Source organism: Charadrius vociferus, unplaced genomic scaffold (assembly GCF_000708025.1).
Source record: "Charadrius vociferus isolate BGI_N301 unplaced genomic scaffold, ASM70802v2 scaffold494, whole genome shotgun sequence".
NCBI lineage: Eukaryota > Metazoa > Chordata > Aves > Charadriiformes > Charadriidae > Charadrius > Charadrius vociferus.
The window spans coordinates 572,723-589,846 of record NW_009648157.1 but is presented as its reverse complement, the minus strand read 5'-3'; the positions used below and the strand labels follow the sequence as shown (position 1 = coordinate 589,846).

The window sequence follows — 17,124 nt, the reverse complement described above, 5'->3', positions numbered from 1 at the left end:
GTTCTCAAAGATAGAGATAAAGGTCTCATGACTTAGTTAAGCAAGTGCAGTAAACATCCTAGGGCAAGACTGTACCCTATCACTTCTGATTGAGATTTCACTGAAGTGCAGAGAACTTTGGTACATAAGGCACTCCAGGTTTACCATGGAAGGCAACACTCACATCCTTTAGAATTTCAAAAAGAGCTTTGTTAGAGAGGAAGCATGTTTGCAGATTAAATCCCATATATTAAACATGTGCCATACAAGTGCCATACACCTTTTCTACCTCCCAGAAATATCACCATAAACTACAGGCCAAGTCAAAGGCCATTAAAGTGAGGGTAGCTGTACAGAAAAGAAACAAGGTGTTGAGTAGCCAAAGAGAGAAGCAGTAAAGTGAGAAGGAAAAAACAAACAAACAGACAAAAAAAACCTGTGGCCTGTTGGTTGTTAAACTGGGGAGCAGTTGCCCTTCACCAGAATAAAATAAATAAATAAATAAATAAAATAGAGACACAAGAGTTTTAGAGACCCTCAAAACTATTTTGGAAAAAAAAGAAATTGCTAGCTAAAAAGGCTACTTACATTCAAGGCCTCAGGAGCCACTAAGTTCTGACTTTGTGGACTATCACAAGATGTTCCTTCTTGGCAACTATCATCCTCCCATGTCTGTGTTCTCCCATCTTCCACTGGCAGCTGATGTTGTCCTTCCTCATTTTCTCTGCACATTTGCTGACCTGTATGTTGGTCTGGGATTTCCATAACCTGCCCAACCTCTTTTTCCCTTAATTTTGGTGGGTGTATGTCTAGGGGGTCTTTGGTTGAATCTTCTGAAGTACTTTGTTCTAGTGCGCATTTCTGAAGTCTCACACTTTCCCTTGAAACGTCTTCAGAGCTAGTCACAATTGTTAAAGAATTCTGACTTTGTCCATCTTTCAGCACCTCAGAAGTTAACAGCATGTCTTTTGTTTTTTCTACAGTTGCAAGAATTTCTGCAGGCTCTGTTAAGGTAGCAGTTTTCACTATTCCCGATTGCTGGAGCTCTTGTTCTTTACTCCATATTTCTTCCTCTTTTACTGGAAGTTGATGATCCATCTGTGTACTTTTCAGAAGCTCAGGTATATTTGTATCCGATGGGCTTTTCCCTATGGACTTAATGCGCTGCTCTGACTCAAAGGCAGCTGACTCCTCTGTTTCTGCGAGTTTGTGAACAGCCGTGTGAATGGCATTCAATACAATTTTTGTACTCTGGGACTCTATAGTCACAGACTGAACATCCTTCTCAAATTCCATGTGGGTGAGAGACAGACTGTCACTTAGAGGAATACCATTTTGTTTGGGTTGCCCTGTACTCTGCAGCCCCTCTTGCTCCTCTAATATTCCATTCACGGAAGCAGGAGTTACTTGAGGCTCAGGTGCTTCTGCACTGCCAAGCTCTGCAGTCCCACAGTCTGAACAGTCAACAGTAGTAACCGGGACCTCTTCAGAAGCCATTTTTTGCTCTGGTGTGGTTGCCAAGGGCTGTACAGTTTTGGCTGCCATGACATGCTCTTCAACTGCTGCAGCTGCTACAGGCACTTTCAGAGCCTCCAAGCTTTCAGCTTGTAGGAAGGCTGAGCCAGAGCCTTCCTCTTGCACAGTTAAAACCTCTTGCTGAACAGCAGTTGAACATTCATCACCTCTCACAGCTTCCCATTTTCCAGATTCAAATACTTCTTTGGCTCTTTCCATCGATTGCTCATTTTTGTTATCTTCTTTCTGAAAGTCTTGACAGTTGGGGGTTTCTACAAGTTCTTGCTCTTTTTCCACAGTCTCTTCTTCAGCTAAGCTGCTTAGCATTTCACATTTCTTAGGACTTACGTCAGTGAGGACAGTGCTTCCCTTTTCAGTAATACCTGGGCATGCCGATGCTACATTAGATACGCTGTCTGCTTCAATCTGTGTGGGAGCCTCAGTGACAGTGGTATCACTCTCTACGCATGTTTCAGTTTCAAGCATAGCATCTTCCATTTTGCCACCTTCAGTTTCATCACTCCGGGAAGGGGTTTCAATTCTTTTTTCTCTGTGTTGTGGCTCTAGGATGGGCACAGAATCTTCTCCTGTAATCTGCCTGCCAGCCCCGTCCCTCACACTCCGCTCAGCATCTGCAGCTGCTTCTGAGCCGATTGCTTTTGAAGGAGGGGCAGAGGTTTTTACCTCATTCTGCAGAGGAATGTCAGTAACAGTGTCTTCTGTGCTTTTTACTCCAAGGAACACAGTATCATCTTCTTTTTCCTCTCCCTGGGCAGGTGCCCTGCTAGGAACCCCTTTAGTACAAGCTTGCTCTTGTGAGTCCAAGTCAGCAATTTCATCTTGTCTTTCAGGTCTAGCAGGGACAGTGACAGCTGCTTCTGTGCACTCTGGTCCCACAGTGAGGGTTTTGTCCTCTCCTTCAAGCTGCACAGGCTCTTCAGCTGTAAGCTCCAAGGTAAAGGTTTCATCCTCTGTCTTGTCCTGCATCTGTGGAGAATTACAACACACCTGTGAAAAAGGGTACAAGCAGGGAGTGACCAGCAATGTTCTGGGTGAAGAAGCACCAGAAGAAACGACCAGGAGGAGGAGGGTTATGGGAAAATCGCGAGGTGATGACATAGATTAGTGGGTTACCAAGATCCCAGCTTGTGTTCAGTTCCTCAGAACACACAGCTCATTTAACAAAGGGCAGCCTAAAGCAAGGGACAACAGGCAGCAGTTGTAACAAAGACTAAGCCAAGAACACAGTGGGGAGGTAGGGAAGAAGGTAAGAACACAACAGCCACGATAACTCCTGCATATTTACAGCTGGAGATTAGTGGTGTCATTTCATTACCCCCCTTTGCAAAAGTAGCTCAGCTACAGTTGTACCTCTGCCTACGACTGAAGATACCATCTGCTATGTATGGTACCATATGGATCACATATGTATCGCATGCTTTCATACAATATCTTCAGTCACACTGTACTGTGCAGGAGCTCTAATAGCAATTGTTTCAGCACCTTCTGATTCACACACACCATCTCCCACCCCATTTCTGCAGGAATTGTATCCACCTCACTGCCTACACGCCTCAGTGGCTGCTGCATCTGGACATCTGTGTGTCTATTAGAAACAAACTTCACTTGCCTCAGGCTGCACAAAGAAAGTCCTTGACAGTAATATTACCACAACCTGGTTCTAAATTAGGTATAGTATTTAACGCTTACTGATTTTTTTGTTTGACCGATGAACCTTTGTGTTATATGTAATACTTACTGCAGTCTGCACTTGCGGAATACATTCATCTCTTGTCTCATCTACCGTCAAATCTGCTACAGGCAGTTTCTCTTGTTCTGAAGGCTCCTGCTTTGCAAACGACTCTTCTTTGGGAGTGACTGCTTTGATAATGTGAAAGTCTCTGTCTTGTGATGAAGGTTCCTCTACTGTTCTCTGAACTTCAGATATTTCTTCATGGTCTTCTACAACTGGTTCTTCACATACCTCCCACTGGCTTTCATCTCTCAATGCATTTACTTTTTCACATCCTTCTGTGCTTTCTTCTGTTGCAGCAGATATTTCACATCTCTCTGAACCTTCCTGTAGAACATTCTCTTCAACTCCAGTTTGGCCCTGAGTGCTCCCTGCACTTCCCAGGGCCTGGAGGTCATCCTCCTTGTGTTCTTCTTTTTCCAAGGACTGTTCAAGCAAAACAGTTTCCTGATCTACAACTTTCTCATCTTCAGTATCATCTTTCACTTCTGACTCAATTCCTTGCACTGTCGTAATTACAGTTGCTGTCATAGTTCTTTCACTAACCAGCTGGGCTACATCTGCTGACTTTACTCTTTCAGCAACTTCATGGAGAACTTTTTGTGTCTGTTTGTCTAATTCTTTCAAATTTTGTTCAGTGGCCTCTACTTCTTGTACGGGTGTAACTTCCTCTGTAGTATCTGGGGTTTCTAACAACTGTGAAACAGCAGAAACCATCTCAGTTGTCTCCTCAGCAAGGGACACTTCCATTGTTTCTTCAGCACAGGAAGCTTCTGCTGTCTCCTCCAGAGCTGTCACTGCTTCTGAGGTTAGCTCTAGCTCGCTCGTTGTGGCGTCATCACTTGTATCCTTTCTCGCCTCTGGCACTGTCTCAGCAGCTATGACTGCTTCTTCCACAATAACATTTGATTCAAATGTTTTCTCAGTTTCTTTTTCTTCCTCCTCTTTTGCCTGCTCAATGCACTCTGTCAGAGCAGCAGATATCCAAGATGGTGACCTTTCTTCAATACTGGTAATCGCCCTTTCCCCTTCCACAACGGTAACAGTAACTGCATGTACCAGCCCTTCATGTCCTTGCTCAATTCTTAGGGTCTCCTCTAATTTTTCCGCTCTCTCTTCCTCTGAGGTTCGTTCTCTCATCGCTTCAGCATCTTTCGCTTTTTGGGCTTCAATTTTCTCCTGCTCTGCTGCTTCGTATTCAGATAAAGGAACAACAGCTGGAATATCGGAATCTTCTTCATTTGTTTCCGCCATGTCTTCTCTTGCTTGCTTAAGATGAGCTGGTTCTGGTTTCCCATCTGACTTTTTCTTCCTACGCCCAGGCATCAGTTTTCTAAATGGAACCCACGATTCATCTTTTCCAGGCTCACCATCTGATGTTGAATGCTCCAGGCTAGATCCTGCAACAGAGTCTTCAGTTCTCTCTTCCATTCGGGTTTTGGATTTCCTTCTTGGAGTGACTAACCTTTTAAATGATTCCCATGTTGAAATACCTTCACCTTCAGATGGGCTTCCAGCTTGTTCTGGGGAAGAATTCCCTTGTCCTTGATCACTCTCTTGAGAACTAGTAAGAATTGCATCTGTTGTTGTTTCTTTGCTCTGTCCAGGTTCTTCTGCTTTTTGGCTTTCTTGACCAAGCTTATGTTCAGTTTCTTCATCAGATGATGATGATTTCCTGGCTCTCTTCTTTGAAGAGCCTACACATATAAAAGCTTCCCAGGACACAGATGTGTCAACCTTTCTTTTGGGCTCTTCTGTGGCTTTCTCTGGTTTCTGGTCCATCCCATTCTCTTTCAATTCTCCCTGATTTTCCTCAACAGCATTTTCAGTTGCAGACACTGCAGCACTCTTTGTCTTATCAATTTCTTCTTCTTTATCGCTTTCAGAAGGTCTTCTGACACGTTTCTTGGGAGTCACCATCTTTTTAAACGATGCCCAGGGTGTAACACTTTCTCTTTTTCGTTCCACGTCTGAAATTGCAGCATCTTCATTTTCAGTGACCTGCATTCCATCTACAGATTTTTCCAAAGAAGGAATTTCATTCATCTCCTCAGGAGAAGAAGCAGAGCTCTCCCCCTTTTGTTCCTCCTGGCTATCTGGGGAATCTGATAAGTGCTGAATTGGTTCACCCTGCTCCCCTAACTTAGATTCTTCTCTTTTACCTTTATGCTTCTTTCCAGACAGTTTTTTTAATCCAGTACCCGTAAACAGTTTCTTTAAAGGGCTGCCTGGTAGTTTCGTTTTTTCTTGAGAAGACAGTAATTCAGCTTCATTTGTGATACCTTCTGGAGGCCTCTTTCCTGCTGCCTCTTCAGGAGTTATTTCTGTGGTTATTTCATCTGGTTTAATAGTATCAGTCATAACTATGCCGGTTTTTCCCTGTAGACCTTCATCAGTGGGTCTGACTGACTGCTGATCATCCTCCGTGTCAACTGAATGTTCAGAAGTAGAAAGCGACTTCAATCCAGGAGCACCCAGACTCAGTTTTGTCTCATGTTCTTTGCTTTCTTTCTTCTCTGTGGTTCTATCTTGTCCTTCTCCTTGTGCGTCTAACTTTCCAGTGATATCTTCTGATGGGGCTGGCATTTTCATTTCTGCTTCCTCTGTTTTTTCATCAAATGTTTCTTCCCCCAGGGGAGCAGGTTTATTTCCTTGTCTTCCTTCAGATTTTTTAAGCTGTTCACTAGAAATTTCAATTGCCAAGGAACCTGCTTCGAGTTTCTCTTCAGAAGATATTTCAGTTCTGTCCTCTATTTCACACTTGACTCCAGTTGATTCTGTTTTTTCTCCCACAGGTGGGACTTCTGAGGATGTTTTCAATTCTCCATTCACACTGTCAGTGATAACAGGTACCACAGACCTTGTTTTTAGTGGTCTCTCTGTCACCTCACTTTCATTCTCTCCTTCTTCAGTTTTTTCTTCCTTTTTACCAAGATCTTCCGAGACTTCCACCAGTTTCCTTTCTTGACCATCTTCTTCAGCTTTTTCCTCCTTCACACTTTCTTTAACAACTGCTGCTGCTACATCCTCTTTTTGTCCCTGCTCATGATGCTTGATTAGCTCTTGCTTCTCACATGCTTCAACTCCTATGGCTGCCCCAGTCTTTTCTGACTCCTGCTTTTCACCTTCACTTTGCTCCTTCTCATGCGCTTCAATAGTTACTGCTGTCACATTTTTTTCTTCATCTTGCTTCTCAAACTCAGATTTCTCCTCCTTTTCAATGGTTTCAGCTGTTAATGTTGCCCCCTCTTTTTCTTGCTCCTCTTCTTTTGTAGGAGACTGTAGTTCATCTTCTTTAGGCTTCCTAAAACTCTTCTTTTTTCTAAATCCAGTCCATCCCTGAGTAAAAAATTTTCTTAATGGTGATGCAGTTTCAGTGGCTAAGGCAGTTGACTGAGAACAAATCTCATTTGCTTCTGGTGTTTTAGGAGATTCATCTTCTGTTTTTTCATTTTTCAGTGCGTCTTTGGTATTGTCTTCTGCAGACAGTGCATCCTCAGGCATCGCTGTTTCTTCTGAGCTGACTTCTTTTTGATCATCAGCTCCTTCAGGGACTTGTGTTTCTTTTTTTACGGTAAGCAGTTGAACTGGTTCTGATTTTCCTGTCTTTTCCTTCTTTACTGTGAATCTGAATCCAACAAATTTAAAAACCTTTTTAAAACCCAGATCATAAGACTGTGGCTCAGATGCGTGGTCTTCTGCGTCTTCTTCCAAAGACGGCAATTGTTTAACTGTATGAGCATCCTCCTTCTCCATATCTACAGTGTCCTTGGTGCTTGAGTCAGACGGACTTGTCTCCATAGCTTCAGTGTCTTCCTTCAAAGTTACACTGGAATGTTCTGTCTGTCCAACTGTTTAAAAAAAAACAAAACACCAAACCAAAAACAACAAAAGAAAAGAAAAGGAGTTAGTTCCCTTCTCAATTTGATGTTATATTATACCTTTATATAAATAGGTTTTTCTTCCATTTTTATCAGACATTCCTAAACAGACATGTTCTATTATTTGTGTGCCTCCCCTATGTGCCACTATGATTTTTTTTAGGAATGGCTTTTGTTCTAGGGTTATAATTCCTTTCCTTTCTCATATCATGGGTCTTTCCAAAGTTTATTTGCAAATGCACCTTCTGAGCTTATAGTCTCACATTCTCTCTCTCTCTTTTTTTTTTTTTTTTTTTTTTAAGGATTTTTGTTGCATTTTTTAGGAGGGTGGGGTTTTTTGGCCATCTATTTGGGGTTTTTTTTTTGTTGTTTGTTTTACTTTAAGGCAAACTTTTGTGAGAAAAAAAAAATTTGTTCTATCCTATCATTACTCAAAGAATATACAGAACAATACATGTAATTATTCTTGAAGCAAAGCTCAGTGAATAGAAAATGAAAGCCCCTGCAGAGAGACCCAAGGGAAAAGGAAAAAAAAAATTAAAGTGTGTTGACCTAAAATGATAACAAGAAAAGAAAAGCTCATTTTACAGCTCCGTCCCAGAAGAATAGTAAGGTGTAAAAATGCCCATGGGAAATTTCCTGTTTTTCTGAAAACCTGTAACCCCCAAAGAAGTTCCATTACAACAGATTTGTTTTAAAGATCATGAATCATAAAATCTATGGGACATTCAAGACACCAAAAAGATTCTTGGGCTTGGATACTGCCAGGATTCCCAGTTTAATGTTGTTCTTGACCCCTGATTTTGTAGGGGGTAGAAGATGAGAGAAGAGCATGCTCTTCTCTCTGACCAAACTTGTTGGAATGCTAAGACAACAAAAGAAATAATCATTGATGTTAAACAGCGATGTCTTGGGAGAAGGCATGGCCCCTTTCTTTCAAGTTGTACCCGTACTACTTTGATGCCCAAAGACATACAGGACACAGCTTTCAAAAGTAGATGCATCATTGAATTCCCCAGTGATTTATTTTTTTATTTGATCCATCTTTTAAGTCAGATGTAACTCTGCAGTTGGCCCTGCTTTGCACAGGGGCAGGACCACCTGATCTCCAGAGGTCCCTTCCAGCCTAGATGCTTCCTTGATTCTGCTTGCCTACATCCCCTTTGAGAAGAACGGCATCTTCATAAGCACATGGACAATGCAGTCTAGGTAAGGCTGAAACACAACTAAATAATAAGCAAAACTAAATCTACAAGTATACTGCCTTCTAATAGCTACGTAGAGGGCAAATTATGTTTATATTCACTATCAGCAGCCTACTGGTTGTTGTCTCTCAGTTGACACAAGCAGTTTTTTATTTTTCCCTTTATCTAACAGTTTTAAATGATTTCCTTTAATTGTTAACTCCTAATTCACTTAAAAGTCTGACCTCTGATAACACACCAACTCCCTGAACATTGTAAAAGAGAGATGTTCAAACCAAGTAATTTGTGAAGGAACGCAGTAAGAAGAAATGGACATTTTTCTTAAGAAGCCAGGATTATTAGTCCATTGGTAATATACCTCTTGCAAACACCAGAACACTGTACGAGCAAGAATAACTTACTGCAAGAACACTCCAGCCAGTGAAGGGAAATAAGGCTGTAAGCACAGCTAGAAGCAGCAAGAACACTTCTGAACCCTCTTGTCATTTCAAGACGGTTACCCAAGAAAAACTGAAGTGCTTATTTGATTAGTATTTTTGGACTCTTACGAATCAAACATTATGTAATTGTACGCTGAGACTACACAAGGATAAAACCAAGGAACCACTTTTGTATCTGTGCTCATTTATTCTTAGGTCCAGAAAGAAATTGTCACTTCTGTAAAACTATGTAATTTAACAGAAAACTTATCATGGCTTAACAGGAATTGACAAAGTCAGAGACATTTCTTCAAACACTAGGGTACATATCACATATTTTTAATTATTTAGTAACAGGAACTTTAATATCCTCTATAATCTTTAATATACTCCAGATATATGCATAGATAAAGGTATATTAACTCTTTGCTTTTTTCTGGGTGAAGAAGGTGATATTTCTTCCCTTTGTCTATGCTACAAGTATTTTTCTGGCTGAAATAGCTACGAAATTAAACCTCAATCAATGAATTTAAACCTCAATAAATGAATTTTTTTTCATGGGCCAGACCTCTTAGCATCTCTGATGGAAAGAAGGTCTATAGAATCTCCCTTCTGTTCTTCCTCAGTCCTGCATTAACGCCAATGTGCTTACCCTTAGGCATATGGAAATCTCCGTCTCTATCTGACATCACTGAGACAAAAGGTAGAGCAAAAAATGGGGCTGAGAGCCAATGGGGAATGCTGGGTCTAAGTGGGAAAGACCAGAAGAAAGAAGGCAGGAGGAGCAGAGGAGTGTTCAAAAGACACTCGTGACTCATTGCAGGCAACTTTTTCAGTGGTGCCCAGTGATAGGACGAGGGGTAATGGGCATAAACTTGAACATAGGAAGTTCCATCTTAACATGAGAAGGAACTTCTTTACTGTGAGGGTAGTGGAGCACTGGCACAGGCTGCCCAGAGAGATGGTGGAGTCTCCCACTCTGGAGACATTCAAACCCCGCCTGGACGCTGTCCTGTGTAACGTGCTGTAGGTGACCCTGCTCTGGCAGGGGGGTTGGACTAGGTGATCTCCAGAGGTCCCTCCCAACCCTGACCATTCTGTGATTCTGTAACTGGTGGGCAGCTAGAGACAGACACAGCTTTCTATGGGTTCCCCTTGCTTCTTGCAAACAGACCCTGGGAACACACACTTACCCTTCTGAAAATCCTGGTTTAATAAAAAATAACAATAAAAAGTTGCACTAGAGGCTGCATTTCTTTCTCTTTTTTTTTTTATTTCATTCCTAGAACACAAATTTAGTGTTTAAGAGGAGTTTCAGGGGTTTACAAGTAAACGGGATTACTGTAAAAGGGGAATGATACAAAATATGAACGAGTGAGGTATTCTATTTCCAAAGTGAGAGATAAGTTGTAAGACTAGTGAGAGGTATTCTGTTTCCAGAGTGAGAGATAAGATGTAAGACTAGTGTATATTGGCATTTCTTCATGTTCATGATAAGCATTCAAAGGATATTCACTTATTCTAGTTATAAATTGATGCATTCATAACAACCTAAGACAAAGACTCAGTATCTGTAAAATGCTTTGCAGGTGAGAAGAGCTGAATAACTCTTACAAAATCTGCAGGTATGGGTATGTATTAAGATAGCAAATGCAATCATAAAAATAGAGAACACGAAGCTTAGAGGCACAGTGATAAGCTTTCAAAACTGTTACATCAGGCTGACAGTAATTACGTCTTCCTCGTGAGTCCAGCAAACATGCTACCTTGCAATACTTCATTGAATAAACTGCAAAAGGAAAAACTAACAGAATTATTGACTGACTGAACATGTACTTTTAATACCAGTCTGAAAAGCTGCAACTATGCTACACATGTCACGCTTCCATCACTCCCTTATAGCACACAGTGGATATACTTGTAGCCTTAGTCCAGGCACTAACCCTCCAATTCCACAACAAAAAACATTTAACCTGTCCAGAAGGTATTTCACCCCCAAGGTACCAGCTGACATCCAAGCTCTGTGTTAAGTGACCTGCTGCCATTGCTCCCAGTCGCTACTTTGTCTGCGTCTTTCCCATTTAAATCACTGGAAGAGTCTTTTAAACTGAATTTCTGATGCCCTTCCTCAATATTTGATGAGAGAGATGCCCTTCAAGAATTTGCCTGCCTGCTGCCAGGAGGCTGCTGCTGTTCTGTGCCAAGCCTGCAGTGCAATATCCAAGTCTTCCTTTCACAAGATATACCCCAAAGAGCATGTTTATATCCAGCGGGGCTCAAAAGAAACAGAAGACCTGAGAAGTCAACTGTACACCCTGAACTTTATATTTAGCAGACGGATTCTTTAATGATGTTTTTATTAATTACATTCTTGGTGCCCAAACATTGCTAGCGCACTTGAATGCAAAACAGACCAGGAGTAACTCTGCTTTGAAAGCTTTGGAAGTTATTTACAGAAGTTATTGTTGTTCAGAGTACTGTAGCGTGTCACTACCACAGCTATTTTGGCAAGACAACTAACACTTTCTCAACAAATTCATAGAATTTGAAAGCATCCTTAAGAAACACAGGAGAGCCTCATCAAAATACCTCCCAGGAAAAAAAAAATAAAAATCCAGTAAAACACTGCTAGAAATACAATTCCTTTAGGTCTGTCCTGAGCAGGGCTGCACTTCACCGGCTACGTGCTAGTCAAGGAAAACAATACAATAAAAATCCATCCAGAAGCAGCCACACAAACAAAGGTGATATCATAAAATTGATCCACTTCGCTATTTAAATCCACCATGGCTAAGAACTAAAGCTGAAATTCTATTTTAACTGCTTACATACCAGTGAAGCTTTCAAACATTTTTAATTGAAACAAGGTGCCGCTTGTGTTTTAATAACTGCAAATGTTTTGTTTTATTCTGAAACAAACATTAGGAAATCAGAAGTGCTCCATTTCAGTTTCATCGGTAAGAATTTATTTCTCTTATCAGAAGTACGCTGATCAGATGTTGGAATATTAATGTTTTCAGAATGACTGAATTCCTGTCCCATCCCATTAAAAATGAAACGAATAAATAACATTTCTGTTTTAGTAGGCTGATAGACACTGTTAGCAGTGCAACTTAACTGCTTCCACCGTCTCATCTGTCTCTAGAAGTGAAAATGTATTTCTCCCCTAGTAGTTGCCAGTGGGTTAAAAAAAAAAAAAAAAAAAAAGAGAGAAAGGCATTCTGACTGCAAGAGTTAAATGCACAGCACTTCATGTGCTCGCAGTCAACCATGTCAACATCTGGAGCTGGTTGACTTTTCCCCCTAAGGATTTGCAGCACAGCGCTGGAGTTTTTCCATGAATTCCCTACATTCTCAATCTCTCAGATGGATGTCACACACAGCCAGCGCCCGCCTCGCAAACTCCACTGGCCACCGAGAGGCTCCAGAGGACTTTGGGCTGTTTTCATTTATTCCATGTTTAAGTATTTAGGGCCAAATCGTGCTTTCGGTCACATACACAATACTATCAGTAGGTTTGCATGAACATAAACGAACACCGAAGCCATAAGGCTAAAGAGGTATTTTTCAATCATTTGCCTCCATTGTATCTAGATTTGCCACAGCTATTTAAAAAAAACCAAACACACACAAAAAAACCCACACAACCCCCCCCCAAACACCTACCACTCTAAAACTCAAATGACACTGAAATAGGAGAAAGTGATTAAAAAAATTAATTTGAACCAAGTGTCCACCTCATACTAAGACTACGCTTTTATTTGTTAAATTCAGTTTTCCCTTAACTGCACAATTCTTCTAATTATTGTTAGTTGAAACATTTAACAGCAAAGTCAAGAAAGAGTAAAGACTGATAAAAATTGAGAAGTAATAATTAAAAAACAAGGCAGTCTGAAATGACAGCATCTATGAAAAAATTATAATGAACAGATTTATTTATAATGAACTAGGCAGGCATTTGGAATTAATGAAATTTAATACTTAGCAATGAAAACCTAAAAGCACAGCTTGCTTTTTTTTAATTGCTAGAGTGTAAGAATTGGATATTATACCACAAATCCTGACTCTTTTGACCTCAAATTTCAGGAGGTTGGTTTTAATAAATCAAACAGACACCCCACTCACTTTTCAGTAACAAAATTAAGCAGAAATATGTCCAGGTGTTACCCTTCTAACAATTTATTTTTATTTAACTACAAGGTTTCAAGTCTGTGGCACTGCTGCTTCTTGATAATATATTTCACAACTTCTTCCTTCCTTTCCCTCCTATTCACAGTATTTATTTCCATGAAAGAAGTATTTGTACACTGAAGTGGAAAGCACATCCTTCCCCGTTCTAGTCGCTCACTTATTTCTAAAGACTGACTTGTCGTGTTAATTGTGGGGAGGGATTTCTTTCAGAATAATTAATGAGGGAGGATTCATAGACATTTTTGCGTACTAAATTTCACAATGCATACACACGATTCATGGGCTTTCAAATAATGGTCTTCTTACAAAGCGTTAAAAACAAATACCATTAAGTTCTCTGGTACTTGGATGGCAACTGACGAGTTAAGTTTAAAAATGTCACATACTTTTGGGTCCGTTTTTAAAAACAAAAAAAAGGAAAATGTTGTAAAATAGCTGCAATTTTTAATGGCTTAGAGCCCCTTAAGAAAGCAAAAGCAACACCCCCAGAAAAGGACATCATACATAACCTCATATGAAAGTAACTTAAAAGAAAGCACAATCATTTCCGCTGTGATGCTATAACATTCCTCACAAACCTTTTATTTTTAGAAGTTTTTGCTTTAGCTGTGCTTGTCTGCTCCAGCCCCGAGACTAACTTCTCAAATTCCAGCAAGGGAAATTACACATTTCATTCATTCAAGATCTTAAGATATTTCTTCTTCTATTTCAATGTTTCAAGAAACAGCACTAAAAATCAAAAAACAGTGAAGTTGTTCTAAAATTGTTTCATTTGTTTTTAAACCAGAAGGGTCATTAGCGATGGTTTGGATATATGGTTACTGTAGTTAAAGATTCTTCATTAAATGAACTCACAGTAATAAACTGCTCTGAAACTAGCCCAGCTGTTCTGCTTGGGAACCAAAGCAGCATGTTACAAATATTTATGAAATTTCATGGTTACCCAAGCTGTCCATGTCTCACATTTAGCGATTTGGTTCCGCTTTGTAAAACAAAATGTATTCCCCAAGCAGAAGACAGATGCAACACTTGCACTTGGGGTATTTCAGAGGGGGGGAAGAAAAATAAATAAATAAAAAAATAAAAATTTGCTCCGCAAGGAACAAGGATGGGATAAGCAATACAGGTCAGTAAATGCTGGGACATTTTTGAGAACCCCAAATGATTAATGAAAATGCACAATGAAAAACAGATTGAAAATTCTCTTTATCAAAACGACTGCATGAAGAGCAACATAAGCATTACAGACAAACTCACCACAAAGGAGCCGTAGACGCATCTGCACGAATTAGACACAGGATAGCTTAAGACACTCCCGCATACCAATAAGGAGAGGTACTCTGTCCCTTCAGAGAAACGGCAACTTGTACTACCAGCTAGATGCAGTTCTCGCAAAACATACTATAGAAGCAGTTGCGCTGCAGTGAAAATCCAAGTTTCCGCAAGAATTATTAAATAAGGAAAACCTCAAACGATCAAACTGTGCAACCCTATAAAGAGATTGCTTTTGAAAAACAGTTTAACCTTTAATTACTAACAATAAAAGGAAATAAAAAAATAGAGAACCCTTGAGGAAAAAGACTCAGCATGTGATAAGCTCATTAAACATCGAGTTTAATGAAAACCCTATTGTAAACAGCGGTAGGATATCTCCTCCCATACTAACTGATTCAAATCACGTACAGTCCTCCCCAGGGTCAGCTCCAAACGGAGCCAGACTTCTACAGGCTTTGTTGTCAACATGTATTGTAACGCTGAAGTGTGTTGCATGAATAAACCCCCACTATTTGTTGAATTCATTCACTAGCTCTAGCAAATAAGATATAAGCAATTAAATAATTATTAATACAATGAAATAAAAAAAAGATTGCCTAGATTGCTAAAAACATACATCATCTATCTGAGAGAAATTTTGATGCAAAATTTGGTTATTGTGGGGGGGGGGGAAGGCGGGGTTTGTTTATTTAAACTTCATAATGCCACTTTGTTTCACAGAGAAAGACACAAGTTTGTGGAAAATCAGCAGTGCGAGATGCTTTTTTCCTTTTAATTCTTTGTTCCTCCAAATACTATTATCTTTTCAGAAAGCCCAATTAGTCTACGGTGTTAGCGCTCACACTTCAGTGGCTCACGCGCTACTTTCTTAAACAAGACGTCGAGACTTCAATGCGCACAGCATTGAGTTTTCGATCCCCCGGGCTGGGATCCTGCCGCCGCACACGCATGTACACACACGCGCACCCCCCGCCACAGTGTTCGTCTCCTCTGGATTTTGCTTCATTATAATTAAAACAGGGAAACAGCTCCATTTCTCTCACGCAAATACTTTCACAACATATAAACAATGCTAATGTCTACATATTCTTCAGTTTCACCATGCTTAGCTCTGAAGGTATTTTATTGCTTGACTGACATAAAATAGCATCATCAATGCGGTCACTATGTTTTCTTTCTGGTCCTCAATTTCAGATACTAGATTCTGGTACTGCAGGAGAAAAACTAGTGAGCATCTCCACAGTCATAAAAGCCCTGTATTCCCAGTACCGCATCAAACGTCCAGCGGAGGCGAAAAGGAATTTTTTTCAAGTTCCAGCATCCTTCACTTGGAAACTGTTCACGTTGTGATAAAAATATTTAAGCCGCACCTTTTAACTCCGCGTGCGCTGCCGGGAAGATACCTACAGTAAAACAATATTTCGCAGAGTCGGAGGAGCACTCCGGCACGCAGACCACTTCAAGTCACAGCACTGCTGCAGCATTAAGTCCCCAAATGTCACACACACACACACACACACACACACAGCCCAGGCGCTAATGAGCGGCGAGAAAAAAAAAAACAAAAAACAGATGAGGTTCTCTGCTTTGAAGAGACCACTTTAAAACAAGGTGGCATTTCAGCAATCATCCAGGTGCTTTAGAAAACGCTGATAAAACATTTAATTATTGCAAGCCCTCATAGCAGCAATAGTGAGTATCGAAATGCAAATGCAGGCAAAGGAGAAAAAAGAAAGAAGAGAAATAAGAACTAAAAGCAAAACAAGGCAGGATTAAACATAAGCAAGAGTCCCTCTGCTCCCTTGGAGCCGGTGGGAGAGAGAATCTCATGCTACAGAGAGGAATAAATCAGCCCTTCCCCTGCCGCGGCGGCAGCGCCGGCAAGCGGGAGCGGTCTGCCCTAAAGTATTCGTCTTGAAACTGTCACCTCAAGTATTTCGTAATTTTCCCCCGCTTTGGGGAGGGCAGGTGCCGGCTCTGCTGTAAGAAACAGCCACTGCCCCAACAACCCACCGCTGCGGTTCCCACTTCTGCACTGCATTCCTGATGCAGCTGCCACAGAGCATCCCGACCCAACCCCAACGCGTAAGAGCCCAAAGCAGTTTACCCCCCATAAACAAACAAAAAAAAAAAGCCAACCATATGAAACACTTTTGTTTCTCCATACTGAAACATTTGCTCCGTTACCTATTAGCAGTCACTTAGGGGCTGCGTTCAGCTTGTTCTTTTGTTTTCTTTGTTGGGGGATTTTGAATTGAAGTTCTCTACAACCTAATTACATCATAAATTGTCTGAAATTCTGCTGTCAAGGGTTTCAGAAAGGTATTACTGTGAATACCTGTAGTATAGTAATATAATGCTGCAGCAGCTCTTACTGCTACCAAAAAGGGATGCAATATGCTGGACCTTGTTCTTACCAAGAAGGAGGGACTGGTAGACAGTGTCAAACTCAAGGGCAGCCTGGGCTGTAGTGACCATGAAATGGTCGAGTTCGAGATCCTCGAGGCAGCGAGGAAGGTGTGCAGCAAATTGACCACCCTGGACTTCGGGAGAGCCGACTTTGGCCTCTTGAAGAATCTGCTTGCTATGGTGCCGTGGGATGAAACGTTGGAGGGAAGAGGGGCCCAAGAAAGTTGGCTAATATTCAAGGATCACCTCCTCCAAGCTCAGGAGCGATGCATCCCTACAAAGAAGGCGGCAGGTAGAAAAGCCAGGTGGCCTGTGTGGATGAACAAGGAGCTCCTGGACACGACCAAAAGGAAAAAGGAGGCCTATAGGGAGGGGAAACAGGGGCAGATAGCCTGGGAGGAATACAGAGGAACCGTTCGAGCAGCCAGGGATCAGGTTAGACAAGCTAAAGCCCAGATAGAACTAAATCTGGCCAGGGACATTAAGACAAACAAAAA

At 41.0% G+C, this 17,124-nt stretch overlaps 1 protein-coding gene across 1 annotated transcript; it reads right to left on the bottom strand.

The window, feature by feature from the left end:
• Window positions 1-546: 546 nt before the first annotated feature.
• Window positions 547-14,222, bottom strand: AKAP12 (A kinase (PRKA) anchor protein 12). Its single transcript, XM_009884056.1, has 3 exons — window positions 14,201-14,222; window positions 3,254-7,098; window positions 547-2,481 (listed from the first exon to the last, which is right to left on the bottom strand). Exons 1-3 carry the CDS (start codon window positions 14,220-14,222, stop codon window positions 547-549), a joined length of 5,802 nt encoding a protein of 1,933 aa, XP_009882358.1.
• Window positions 14,223-17,124: the final 2,902 nt, after the last annotated feature.